Source organism: Castanea sativa, chromosome 10 (genome assembly GCF_040712315.1).
Source record: "Castanea sativa cultivar Marrone di Chiusa Pesio chromosome 10, ASM4071231v1".
NCBI lineage: Eukaryota > Viridiplantae > Streptophyta > Magnoliopsida > Fagales > Fagaceae > Castanea > Castanea sativa.
The window spans coordinates 10,036,734-10,050,532 of record NC_134022.1 but is presented as its reverse complement, the minus strand read 5'-3'; the positions used below and the strand labels follow the sequence as shown (position 1 = coordinate 10,050,532).

General features: G+C 40.3%; 1 protein-coding gene across 1 annotated transcript; it reads left to right on the top strand.

The window, feature by feature from the left end:
- Nucleotides 1–680: 680 nt before the first annotated feature.
- LOC142614084 (homeobox-leucine zipper protein HAT4-like) lies at nt 681–3,177 on the top strand. Its single transcript, XM_075786628.1, has 4 exons — nt 681–1,318; nt 1,617–1,927; nt 2,266–2,345; nt 2,474–3,177. Exons 1-4 carry the CDS (start codon nt 1,168–1,170, stop codon nt 2,811–2,813), a joined length of 882 nt encoding a protein of 293 aa, XP_075642743.1. The 5' UTR covers nt 681–1,167; the 3' UTR covers nt 2,814–3,177.
- The last annotated feature ends 10,622 nt before the right edge of the window (nt 3,178–13,799 follow it).

The window sequence follows — 13,799 nt, the reverse complement described above, 5'->3', positions numbered from 1 at the left end:
CCACTTCACTTAGGAAGTGTAAGCAAAAATGCATGGTTTTTCTTTTGGGTAATTGGGTGTAAAGTAAGTAAGTAACCTCCTTGTTTGAAAAAAGAAAAAGAAAAAAGAGAAATTACTAATTAAAAGAAAAAAAGAAACTACTAATTGTAAATGGTTTTCTCCTTTGAACCAATCGATACAGATAACCTATTTTTTAGCTTTGGACAAAATTTTTTATTTCTTGTTTATACAAATGAATAAGTTCAAAAATAAAAAAAGCTTAACATAGTATAACCTTCAGAAAGTACAGAAGATGTCCACGATAATATTCTCCTATGTGAAGATACTCAAGTGAATAGTTTCCTGATCTGAACATGTTGAAGGCACTCATGGTCATGGTGACAATACGGAATAAAATTAATTAACAAACCGTATCTAATTGAGCTTTGTTTTTATGCATTAAATTTGTGGAACCATTTGCTAAAAAAAAAAAAAAAAATTTTTGTGGAACCAAAGTCCAACTAGCTTTTCTTTAATCAGTTAAGATGCAATTATAATGATTTTTTTCTTCTGAAAAATGCCTTCTTCATCACTCATTCAATTATCATATCCATCTATACAGAAAAAGTAAAGTAGTCATAACTCAAAACTCATAAGTCGCAAGTCGCAAGTCGCAAGTCGCAAGTCATAATTTACTGTGTTTTGTTTTCTTTTGGCCCGGTCAATAGTCAGCAAAATGGTTAAGCAGCTAGCTCAGCTTACCAAACAAGTACGTGAATGGTGCAGATGAGTTAAAGAAAAAGGCCCTCTGTTTGTTTACCATGGTTAAGGGTGTAACTTGTGGTAGTAAATGTAGAGAAGACAAACAAAGCAGAGTTAGGTATTATTTTGGGGGCAAAAGCTATGATTGAGATAATTGGCCTCCTGACACCAAGTCATGATTGAACTTATACACCACTCCTACCAGTTTCTCTTCTTTCTATATAACCCCCACCATACCGCCATTAGTCCCCTCCAAACTATACCTATCACTCCCAAATTCTCTCTCTCTCTCTCTCAAAAGACCAGAAGCTTAAAACTTCAACCCTAGTTGTCCTTTGAATACACAGTTTTTTTTTTGGGTAAAAAATACACAAAGTTCTTCAAAGGAAGGAACTTTTCTTTGGTTTTTATTGCAAAGAGAAAAGTATGATGGTTGAGAAGGAAGATCTGGGTTTGAGTCTGAGCTTGACCTCAACTCAGAACCACCACTCTCTACACCTGAATCTCATGCCTTCCCTGGTCCCATCTCCTGGGTTTAATCCAAAGCCCTCTTGGAACGAGGCCTTTCCTTCATCAGGTGCGTTAATGGACTTTGTAAAATTTGCATGGCTTTCATTCTTAGATCTGAGCTTTGCTCATAATACCCCTTTCAAGGAAGCCATTTTTGCCTTTTCCTTTCAACTTTCAAGGAGCTTAGATAAAAATAATACTTTTTTTCCTTTGCTTTTTTATCTTTAATTTCTTGAACAGCCAACTTTTCTCTTATTCACACTCTAATCTACATCTTTTTCACAAGTCATGGGGTCCTATTCTTTAGATCTGTCCATCAAAATTCAATCTTTTTCATTGATTCTAACTCACAATCCCACATGCAGATCGAAACTCTGAAACATGCCGAGGCGAGACTCGATCTTTCCTACGAGGCATCGACGTGAACCGGCTTCCATCCACGGCTGATTGCGAAGAAGAAGCAGGCGTGTCATCTCCAAACAGCACCCTATCTAGCGTGAGCGGGAAGCGAAGCGAGAGAGAAGCTCTCTGTGAAGAGCTCGACATTGAGAGAGCTTGCTCGAGAGGTATCAGTGATGAAGAAGACGGTGAAACCTCGAGAAAAAAGCTAAGGCTCTCCAAGGACCAGTCCGCTGTTCTTGAAGAGAGCTTCAAAGAGCACAACACCCTCAACCCAGTAAGTATACTATATATGCACTGAAATTCATTTAGTTGAATCATTATCAAGTTTGTCTGATTGCTGAGAAAAACAAAAAAGTATCGTAAAGCAAATAAATTTTGGGCTTTATCGTTTTTGATTCCCAAGCGAATTTCTACGTTACAGACTTGATGGAGAGTCTTCAGTCTAACAGTCCTCTACCAATATTTTCAAGGAAAAAAAAAAACTTTTGAGGTACAAAACAAGCGAGAAAAAGTCGATTTCTAATATTTTCTCGGCAAACAAACAGAACTCTGTCATCTAGGTATAGTCTGGTACTTTTACTGATACATAGGTGGTTTTTCTTATGCTTGCAGAAGCAAAAGTTAGCGTTGGCTAAGCAGCTAGGCCTCCGACCTAGGCAAGTAGAGGTCTGGTTTCAGAACAGACGGGCAAGGTGAGAAATTAATTTCGTACTTTTATTATTAGGGTATTTTTGGTATTATAAACTTAATATATTTAGAATTACTGTTATACCCATTTGGAGTAGCTTTATTTACGTGGACTTTGAAATATAATTTACAGGACCAAGCTGAAGCAAACCGAGGTTGACTGCGAGTTTCTAAAGAGGTGTTGTGAGAATCTGACGGACGAGAATAGGCGGTTGCAGAAGGAAGTTCAGGAGCTGAGAGCACTGAAACTTTCCCCACAGTTCTACATGCAAATGACCCCACCTACAACCCTAACCATGTGCCCCTCATGTGAGCGTGTCGGGGTCCCACCTTCTTCATCATCAACCGTTGATGCAAGGTCCCACCAGATGGGCCCAACTCACCAACGTCCGATCCCCATTAACCCGTGGGCCCCAACACCATCTTCCATCCCACATCGACCGTTCGATGCAGTGCTCCATCCACGATCGTAGATTAGCTACAAAGATCAACATGAAAAAAACATTTTGGTCCTTAAACTAGGTGTATTGTAATGTAATGTAATAGCAAACGATGTTATAATGTGTACGGAGAGAAGATGCAAATATATTCAGTTTTTAACAGCGTGCCAATTTTTAGGTTCAACGTTCGGGTCTAAGATATGGTTGGTAGAACGTGATTTGGTGGGTCTTCATGTTTTGTATTATTGGACCCACCTTCGTCTCTGTGGGGTTGGGGTGACCCATTTATTAGTTTAGTTTTATTTATTTATTTAGGAGGGTAAGGACTAAGGAAGGAAGACTTTGTTTGTAAAGTGCATTTCTAATTAGTAATTAATTGTTTAACTTTAAAAGTCAAGGAAGTTTGTGACTTTTTGTTCTAATCTCTAATGGAAAACCACAAATGATTATTGCTTATAATGACAGAGGAATCTTACTTTATTATGTCCTTTATTTAACTTTTTAAACATGTTGGGTTCATATTTGTAGACAAGAAAGAAGCATGTGGGATTGGTTGTTGAAAGTTGGGGTCAGATGAAGGGTTTTATTTCTCTCAATTGTGGCCAAAGTCCTTGTTCAAGGAGATTTTCAAAGTAAATTGAGTCTTATTGTTTGACAAAGAATTGCTAAGCTCCTTATTTCTTTGCCTGATGTTACTTTTTCTGATTAAGCATTTGAAACCCCATCCTCACGCGTTTTTCCATACTTTTGAAACTTTCTTTTGGAAAGCAAATGATAGTGGATTATGGTTAGATGTTCCACTTTTGATGACTATTGAATTTGACCATGGAAACTGGTGGCTGTTCATATTGTAGCTTGGCATGTGGCTATGCCGCCATAGTTAATTTTTTGGGATATTTTTTTTAAAAGAAGTACTTTCGGGAAAAAAGAGAACAAAAAGCAAAAGCCAGTTTTTAACATCCAAACTCCAAAGACATGAGGAAAATGGGTTCTGATTCTTTTTTTCTGTCAGCCTTCCTTTAAAAGCATACTCGATTTAATTGAAACCCACCAAATGAGAACCATACTGGATCCGTTCTCAAAAACTTGGTCATTACGCTTTTCCTCGTAGTCTCAAATGGAAAATAAGCTTTGTGAGGGCCAAGAATTTTTAAGTCAAGAATTTTTTATATTTTATATTTTTTTCATGCCAAGATTTGACCGAAATATGCTAGGAGTGAACCATAGATTTGCCGAAGTATTTGTCTTCGAAATGCATAGGGCTGTCAACATCTTACTGGACCCCATGAAATTGTTCGACCTGAAGCCATTCGATCTGATCAATATAGCGGTTAGCGGCGGTTTTGTGAGATTAAAATCTAACAAAGTTGGTCCAAGTCGTGGTTTCGCCTTCTCTCAATCCGTTGGAGCTAATCCGACTGATATCACTCCCTCCCTTTTTCCAATGATTTTTCCATCAGTATTTGGCAAAGATCTTGAGATCTCAAACTAGATCTGGCGGGGACTTATTTCAACATGAGAAGCAATATTCGTGCTCTCTTAGTTAGTAATTTGTAAGTGGATTATTTGAGAAAGATAGAACCATATAAGGATTTCAAATTAAAATTAGATCAAGCATGGGTGACTTAAGTAAACAAATCAATGCTTTGTTAGGGGTGGGGGAACGTCTTTATTATAACCAAAGATGCTTTGATGGCTAAGTTAATACTTAATACAGAGGATTTGAGTGTATGGTAATAGAGTAAAATTAGTTAAAAATGACATACTTGGTTAATAGAGTGATGGGGGAATTCTTAAGGCAAATGAGGGTTGGATTTGACGAGAATTGTCCAAAAAATTTGGTTTTTTGTCCTGTTACGTTATTGTTTTCTTGGATTGACTAGGGGAATGGATGTTAGGGTAATGCCTTTGAAATTGCAAGCATAGGTTGTATGTTCAATCTCATTAAATGTAATTGATGATTGGTAGATGGTAACAAAAATTAATTTGAGTAAGAGTTAATAATATTCGACGTGCTCTCATTTTGACAAAGATTATACCGATTGATCCATAAAGGGAAGATGTCCTTGAGAGTGTAGCTATGTGACTATGTTATCCCATAACAAGTTAATTGTTAAAGATCTTCAGGGTTGGCAATTGAGGAAGGTCAAGTTGCCGAACATTTGTAGTGAGTACACTAATTCTTCGCCGGAGCTCGATCGGGTCAACACTCACTTTGGGTCAAGATATTCTATACGTTTAACCTTGATGGGTTTGGAAAGATGGGCCTTGCCATCGGCCCAAAGGTTTCCTTAGGCAGGCTGATGTCCCAGCTTAAAGGTTTTATGTTGTGTTCACAAATTAATCATGAAATTGGTTGGTTGTTTTCACTGCAATATTCGTAATTTCACATATTGTTAGTCCAAAACTAATTAATTGTGATGAATAGAGCATTGCACGTGCTCTGTCTGTTAAGGAAATTGAACCAATCAACAGAGGATTGTACATGCAATCCATAGTTGTCATTAGGATGCTATTTGATGTGAGCTTTGCCCAGCTTTTGATATCCTTTGCTTGGAGTACACTGACTTCTGCGCAGGCCTGGTTATTCCCTATGCCGGTTATTCCCCATACCGTTTGAGTTGATGCTTGCTTGTCTTTTGGGTTGAGAAATGCCATTGCTTTCGTACAGTAATTGATGCCATATTTCCATCTTGATTTAGTTCATATTCTTTTGCCTTTTGGAGCGTCTCCGTACCCTCCAAATAACTAGGTAAATTTTGGGCAGGATAATTTTTTTCCCCCTTCTTCTGTTCCTAATAATAATGAAAGACAAGCAGTGCTAGATTTTTGTTGGCTTCTTTTGGATAACACGGGCGTTGAGCATATCATAAGCTTGCATTTCAATCTAGCCAACTTAAATGGAATACTTACTCCGCAAGCTGATTGGGTTTTTCTCACTAGTTTGGGTTCAAAGACATTGTGACTTTGTGAGGTCCGGTTAACCAAAATTACTTATGCAAAAGATGTTATTACCACTGCGCCATCATTTGAGTCTCATGACTGGTACTTAGGAAGAGGTCATTACTCATTAGCACTGGGGAACTTTTTTCCATGAAGTTAGAGATAACTAGAAGGAAACAGTGTTGTATCGACATTGAGCCCTTTGATGCTTAAATCCAAGAGCGTGTTTCTACTTTCTTTGTATCAATTTTATTTTTTATTTTTTTAGGGGGTAAAATATGAGCATATCTTTTGCATGATATAGAGCGCTTTTTACATACGGCTAAATGAGAGCTCTAGTTAGGTGTTTTATTAGGAATCTTTCTCTAATTTTCTTGTCCAACCCACCAAGAATTCTTGTAGTTCAAGGTTGTTGCTTCCCAATCAAGTAATTTCCGTCTTTGGAGTAGCTTAAATATAAGAAAGTAGTTGATCAAAATCTGTAACTACTAACTTACTTAGCTATGTCTCATGTGCTGGCCGAACTTGCATATTGGGATTGGATTTCTTTTCGAACCAAACTCTTTAATTATCTGGGTTGATTCAATATCTATTATGTGCAGCTTCACCATCAGTAATCAATTATTTTTCTTTGTTTCATACCAGTACCACGACCTTTCCCACTTCCTGGCGGAGGTGACGAGGTGTATCAAGATCAGAAAGATATATGACCATTGATTTCTTTAATTTGTTTTTGGGAAAAATTTACTTGCCACTATTTGTTTGTTTGTTTGTGTGTGTGGCTAAAATGCAGAATATATATTACTTCCCCACCTCAAATTGTTAGTCATTTATTTTATTTTGAGAGGTCTCAAAATGAAGTTCTTCTTGAAAAGTCGGTGAATAAATTTCCTAATCTCTACCATTTCATTAATTTATAAAGCCAATACTTCTCTTTTATGAAAGTTTTAAAATTCATGATTTTAAAAACCTCTAAAAACCGAAAAAGGAACTGTTTATGTAAAAGAGAATGTATTAAATAATGTTTCCTCAAAAAGTTGAATTTTCTAAACAATCTTAATAAAATAGGACAAAAGGAATATAAATCATAATAAAGCAATAAGAGACTACTTAAGCTCTCAATTAAACAAGTAGAAATATCTCAAAAAAAAAAAAAAAAAAACAAGTAGAATACTACCAAAATTCTCAAAATAATAATAATAATAAAAAAACCCTTCACTTTGCTTAGAAGCCACTAAGTTAAGAATAGGTATATGTGATATTGTGTGCATAGTTACATACTGTAAGACACACCATAACTTGATTAAAAAGTGAATAAAACAAATTATGTAGTAAATAGTCAAAAGAAAAAAAAAACAAATAAATTAGTTTTCAAGCTTATAAAACTTAAAAATTTGATAAAAAGCCAAAAATGTGAAAATAATGGCTATATGATTCACCCTTAAATGTGTAGCTCAATACTTTCAACATTCAAATTATGGATACTCATGTTCTTGTCCTCTTATTTATCAATAATTATCTTATACTCTTTTAAAAGTTCTCGATTACGTAATACAAATGATAAATATATCAAATGTATGAGATATATTCTCCTCATTTAGGAGTTCTTGCTTACAAAAAAATCACCCTTGAAGTATAGCAATTAGTCTTTCATCCAGAATAGTCCAAAGGCCTCGATAGAAGAAGGAACAGTTATAACACAAAAAGATAATCCCTATTCAGTAAGCTCTTTAGCTATAACAACTTTCCATTATTTGGAAGTATGAATGAAAATTATGAGATGAACCAGTGCAGTGGTACTGGTATCATTGAAAAATAACACTTAATTCAACTCTGTCAAAAACCCAAAAGTTGCCAACAGTATATAAGTGCCCCCATGTAAAAATATCACATCAAAGACTGTTGGATGTTGCATTGAACTTTATCATGTTCCATTTATCATCCTCTGGTCCTGCAATAGGTGTAGGTCAATTTGCGAGTGCCCCCACAATACAAATAACAACCATGATGTCAAAGACAAAGGACTAGGCGATGAAACATTTAGAGATGGAATCAGCTTTCTAAGTAGCCCACGCCAAAACTCTCATAATCGTCAAATTTGGTTACATATGTGGGAGCTTGATTACACAAGAAAGCACCGCTTTTGTTTTAACTTTGGGCAAGACGTTTTTTTTTGTCTTACCTTTTGATTTTTTGTTTGATCGAATTGTTTTACCTGTTGAGAGGCTTTAAAACTCGCAACTGTATCTGTTTACTCTATTTTTTTTCTCCCCCACAATAAATTATTATTATCTTTTTTTTTTTTTTTTTTTCTAGTAAGGATACAAATTTCATTTCTTTTACAAAAATTATTTCACAACTAGCGAGGTATAAGGTGGTGAGCACTACAATATTACTTTCATACAACTCTACTTCTATTATCACTTTTCTTATCTATTAATCATAATATGCTACTTTTTTTTTGAGAGATAATTACAAAATGCTGTTAACCTCACAGTTCAAACCCTTTCCCTCTAGACCTCTAAGCACTTTGTGCATAGGGAAGTGCTAATTCAGTTATAAGGCCTTTGGCAATATTCTACTTTATTAGTTATGAAAAAGTCGTGAAATTTTTTTTGTAACTAGAAATAGTGTTTCATCCCTCTCTAACACTTGGTAATAATAATTTTTTAAATTATTTATTTATTTATTTATTTTTATATTGTGGAGAGTGAAAGAACCTAAGTGGGTATTTGGGCCTTGAGCTTTATCAGTGGGCGCTAGTTCGTTCTTGACTAAAGGCCTTTAGGGCCATGAGTTTGCTCACGAGCCGAGGGTTTGAGGATTCATTCGAGGAAGAGTCACTCCTCGGACAGATCAGTGACTACTTGGAGGTTCACTAGAAAGATCAGGGCAAAGTTCGAGAAAGACTGTAGGTTACGGAGGGAGTCCAAATACCCTCTAGACATTTCGTTGTAAGAGAAATATCTTAGGAAAAGGCTGCTGCCTCCATATTAAAGACCCTGCACCTACCTCCCTGGCCGCATTAATGGGGAAGTGACCCCTGAACAGTGGAGTTCAGCCTTTTGCCTAGTATTTAAAGATTTCAAGAAGGTGGTAGAAGAAAAATTTTGGGTGACACATGGATAAAGGGAGAAGGAAAGGGAGTATATAAGGGGAAAGGGGGTGGTTTTTTGAAAAGGAACATAAGAAGGACTAGAAGCTGTAACCTTTATAACAAAAAAGAGAAATAATATACAAAGGGGTCCTCGGCCTACGTCCGAGGAGGTTCATTTTTCTCTATTTGTCCATTGTTCATAAATATTGTAATATTTTGGCCCGTTCATCAAGTTTCGAGCACCATTGAATTAGATTGCGAACCCACACTCTACAAGTTGAATTGTTTAAGGCTCATTAGGCCTGAGCCCACGTATATTTTTGGGTCCAGGTGCAATTGTGCACTTATAATTGGCGTCGTCTATGGAAAATCGAAGGGTGGAAGAACTCGAACACCATGGCAGGCTTAGGCTCGCACCATGCAGAATCTCAGGGATAACAACCTGAGAATCTTTTCGAGCGTCTTGAGTGCCGGAGGGATCGAGAGGGTAGCGTTCATACCGAGTATCCTAGAGCAAGTCATACTCACAGTGGAGGGGCCAGTACCGCCCATGAAGATGGTACTAAAGCCATGCAGAAGGAGATTGATCACCTTAAGAAGAAGCTGCGTCGCGTTAGGCGGAGGCGTGCCTCACCCTTATCCAGTACCTCTTTCAGGAAATCCCGGGGAAGTAGTTACAGTTTGAGGTCATGGTCGCCCCCCAGCAAAACATCTTCTTGCGAAGAGGATAGCCTATCGGGTCATTGGAGTAGGAAGCTCCCCTCCAGGGGCTTAGGGAACGATGTCATGAGTCGGGCGTTGCACCAGCTCTCCAAATCGCCATTCTCGCGCAGGATTGAGAATGGGAGGCTCCCTAGGAGGTTCACCCAGCCCACCTTCACCATTTATAACGGTCGGACTGACCCGGTGGAACATGTGAGCCACTTTAACCAGAGAATGGCTGTGCATTCTCACAATGAGACCTTGATGTGCAAAGTCTTCCCTTCTAGCTTGGGACCTGTCGCTATGAGGTGGTTCAACGGTCTCAAATCAGGGTCTATAAGTTCGTTCGGGGAACTGACCAGAGCATTTGCGTCAAGATTTATTACATGCAACAGAGTTCCTCGACCGTTGGACTCGCTGTTGTCTATGGCTATGAAGGAGGGCAAGACATTGAAAGCATACTCCGACAGGTATTAGGAGATGTTTAATGAGATAGATGGTGATTTTGATGAGGTGGCGATCAATACTTTTAAGGTGGGCCTTTCAACTGATCATGACTTGAGGAAGTCCTTGACCAAAAAACCCGTACGGAGTGTACGTCGCCTCATGGACCGTATTGACGAATATAAAAGGGTCGAGGAAGACCAACAGCAGGGGAAGGGTAAGGCAAAGGTTATCTCGCAGGAGAGAAGGGATTTCAGGTCTGACAGGTATCACAACAAAAAGCCGAGAAGAGATTACTCCGGGCAGTCTGGCTCGGCAGCACCTCAGACAGTTAATACTGTATTCCGAGAGCCAGTGCACCAGCTACTGGAGAAGGTCCATAAGGAACCCTACTTCAGATGGCCCAGTAAGATGGCGGGGGATCCTGCCAAGAGGAATCAAAATCTCTTTTGTCAGTACCATCAAGACGTGGGTCATACTACCGAGAACTGTCAGACTCTCTGGAATCACTTGGAGCAGCTCGTTAGCGAAGGAAAGTTAAAGCAGCACCTGTACCAACCTAGCAGGCAGGGTAGTTAGTCTGGCTCGAATAATCAAAGGAATAACTCATCTCAGCCTCCTTTGGGAACGATCAATGTTATCTTTGCTGCGTCGGGCAGGACTGGCTCATGTCCTACTAGGGTGATGGCTGTTTCGGACTCCCAAGCCAAGGAGGGGGGCTCCAAGCCGAAGAGACTGAAGTTAAGTGTGCTCGTCTTGGGATTTTTAGAGGAGGATAAGGTTGGGACCATCCAACCCCATGACGACGCCCTAGTGGTTACTCTGAGGATAGGGAATTATGATGTGAGAAGGGTAATGATTGGTTAAGGCAGCAACGCGGATATCATGTATCTTGACTTATTTAAGGGGCTAAAGTTGAAATTGGAGGACCTCGCCCCTTACGACTCGCCGTTAATAAGTTTTGAAGGGAAAGCCGTTATACCAAAGGGACAGATTCGGTTGCCCGTGCAATCTGGCTCCGAGACGGTCGAGGTGGATTTTATTGTGGTTGATGCATATTCCCCATACACAGCCATCCTTGCCCAGCCCTGGCTGCACACTCTGGGAGCCGTTTCCTCCTCATTGCATGTTAAGGTTAAGTTCCCTTCGGGGGAGTGCATCGAAGAGATTCTCGGTAGCTAGTTGATGGCCCGACAATGCATATCGGCCGCAGTGCTGCATCAGACTGAAACACAGTCCTCGACCTCGGCTGTGAAAGACTTATAGCAATTAACGACTCTAGATGCACCCAACGTGGTGACAGCAGAGGACGCCATATGCGAAGACCTTGAGAAGTTTTTGATATCGGATGATCCCGAAAGGTTCTTCCAGGTTGGGGTATGTTTACCACACCAGGAGAAGATGGAATTGGTGGAGTTTCTGAAGAACAACGTCGATGTTTTTGCCTGGGACCCTTATGAGGCTCTGGGGGTTGACCCAAGCTTCATTTGTCATCATTTGAATGTCGATCCTGCTATTCCTCCTAGAAGGCAGCCCCCTCGGCGTTCCTCCAGGGAGCATTCTGAAGCCGTTAAGGAAGAGGTGCTCAAGCTCAAGAGGGCTGGGGCTATTAAGGAAGTTTTCTATCCGGAGTGATTGGCGCACACGGTCGTGGTAAAAAAGAAAAGTGGGAAATGGCGAGTATGTGTAGACTTCACAAATTTAAACAAAGCCTGCCCGAAGGACTTATTCCCAATGCCGTGCATTGACCAGCTAGTGGATGCCACCGTCGGACATCCTCGGATAAGCTTTTTGGATGCCTTCCAGGGTTATCACCAAATTCCACTGGCAGCAGAAGATCAGGAGAAAACTGCCTTTATTACTCAAACAGGGAATTATCACCATAAAGTGATGCCGTTCTGATTGAAGAATGCTAGGGCTACTTACCAAAGGATGATGACTAGAATGTTCGAGTCGCAGCTTGGAAAGACCATTGAGATATACGTGGATGACATGGTAGTGAAGAGTAAGACGATATCTGCACAAGTGAAGGATTTAGACGACACCTTCCAGGTACTTAGAAAGTACAAGTTGCGTCTTAACGCCTCGAAGTGTTCTTTTGGCGTGAGTTCGGGGAAGTTCTTGGGTTATATGGTAACTCATAGAGGTATAGAGGTGAATCCAGCGCAAGTCAGAGCTATTCAGACCTTACAGCCACTTCGAAATCCTAAAGAAGTTCAGAAATTAACCGGAATGATCGCTGCTCTCAGCAGGTTCATCTCTCGGTCAGCTGACCGATGCAAGCCTTTCTTCCAACTTCTAAATAAGTGGAGGGGGTTCCAATGGTTTGAGGAGTGCGTTGTAGCCTTCCAACAACTTAAGGAATATCTTTTCTGGCCACCTTGTATGTCTCGGCCTGAAGTAGATGAGGTCCTGTTTGCATATCTGGCAGTGGCCGTTCATGCGGTCAGCCTAGTCCTCATAAGGGACGACGGTGGGGTGCAAAGACCGGTCTACTACGTCAGTAAAACTCTGAATGAGGCCGATGTGCGTTACCTACTTTTGGAGAAAGCACTTTTATCCATAGTTCATGCCACGCGGAGGCTTCCTCATTACTTCAAGTCCCACACCGTTGTAGTTCTGACCCAACTGCCTCTCAAGTCAGTTTTGCGTAGCGCTGACTACTCTGGAAGGGTGACTAAATGGGGAACTATCTTAGGAGCTTTTGATATCAAATACATGTCGCGCACCTCAGTAAAAGGCCAGGTTCTTGCGGATTTGACGGCGGAGTTCGCCAAACCATTGTTGGAAGAAGCTGTAAAAGAATTACACATGGATGAAAAATCAGTGGGCGTAATCACGGGTATAGGAACCCCGACTTGGGAGGTGTATGTTGATGGGGCTATTAACCAGAAAGGGTCCGGTATCGGACTTGTCTTGGTATCCCCCGAGGGAATTTTCTTTGAAAAATCTCTGAGGTTGGCATTCTCGGCTACCAATAATGAGGCCGAGTACGAAGCAGTCCTGGTCGGCATGAACATGGTGTATAAAATAGGTGGAAAGGGGGTTCATATGCCCTCGGATTCTTAGTTAGTGGTCGGTTAGGTAACTGGGACCATGGAGGCTAGGGACCCAAGAATGCAAGAATACTTGGCCTAGGTCAAACGTTTACAATCTAATTTCGATTCCTTTATCCTATCACACGTTTCTAGAAATGGAAATACACATGCAGATTCCTTGGCTACCTTAGCGACATCCTCGGTTCAGAATTTACCTAGGACTATCCTTGTTGAGGATTTGCTAGAGCCAGCTCTTACTACTGTTTTTGCAGTTTGGATCCACTTAATAAGGCTTGGACCTAGTTGGATTGACCCTATGGTATCTTTTCTGAAAAATGATGTTCTGCCCAACGACAAATCTGAAGCGGACAAAATCCGTTGAAAGGCAACGCGTTTCTGGTTGTCCGAGGATCAGAAGCTGTATAAACGATCGTTCTCCGGACCATATCTGTTATGTGTGCAGCCCGAGTCAACAGAGGCACTTTTGGAAGAACTGCACGAGGGGATTTATGGAAGCCACACTCGAGGGAGGTCCCTAGCCCATAGGGCCCTGACTCAAGGGTATTGGTGGCCCAATATGCAGAAGGAAGCTCAGGATTATGCAAGAAAGTGTGATCAGTGCCAAAGGTTCGCTCCCAACATTCATCAGCTTGGAGGAACCCTTAACCCTCTCTGCAGTCCGTGACCTTTCGCTCAATGGGGATTGGACATAGGAGGACCATTTCTGAGGGCTGTAGGAAACAAAAGGTGGTTGCTTGTGGGGACCGACTACTTCACCAAATGGGTAGAGGCTGA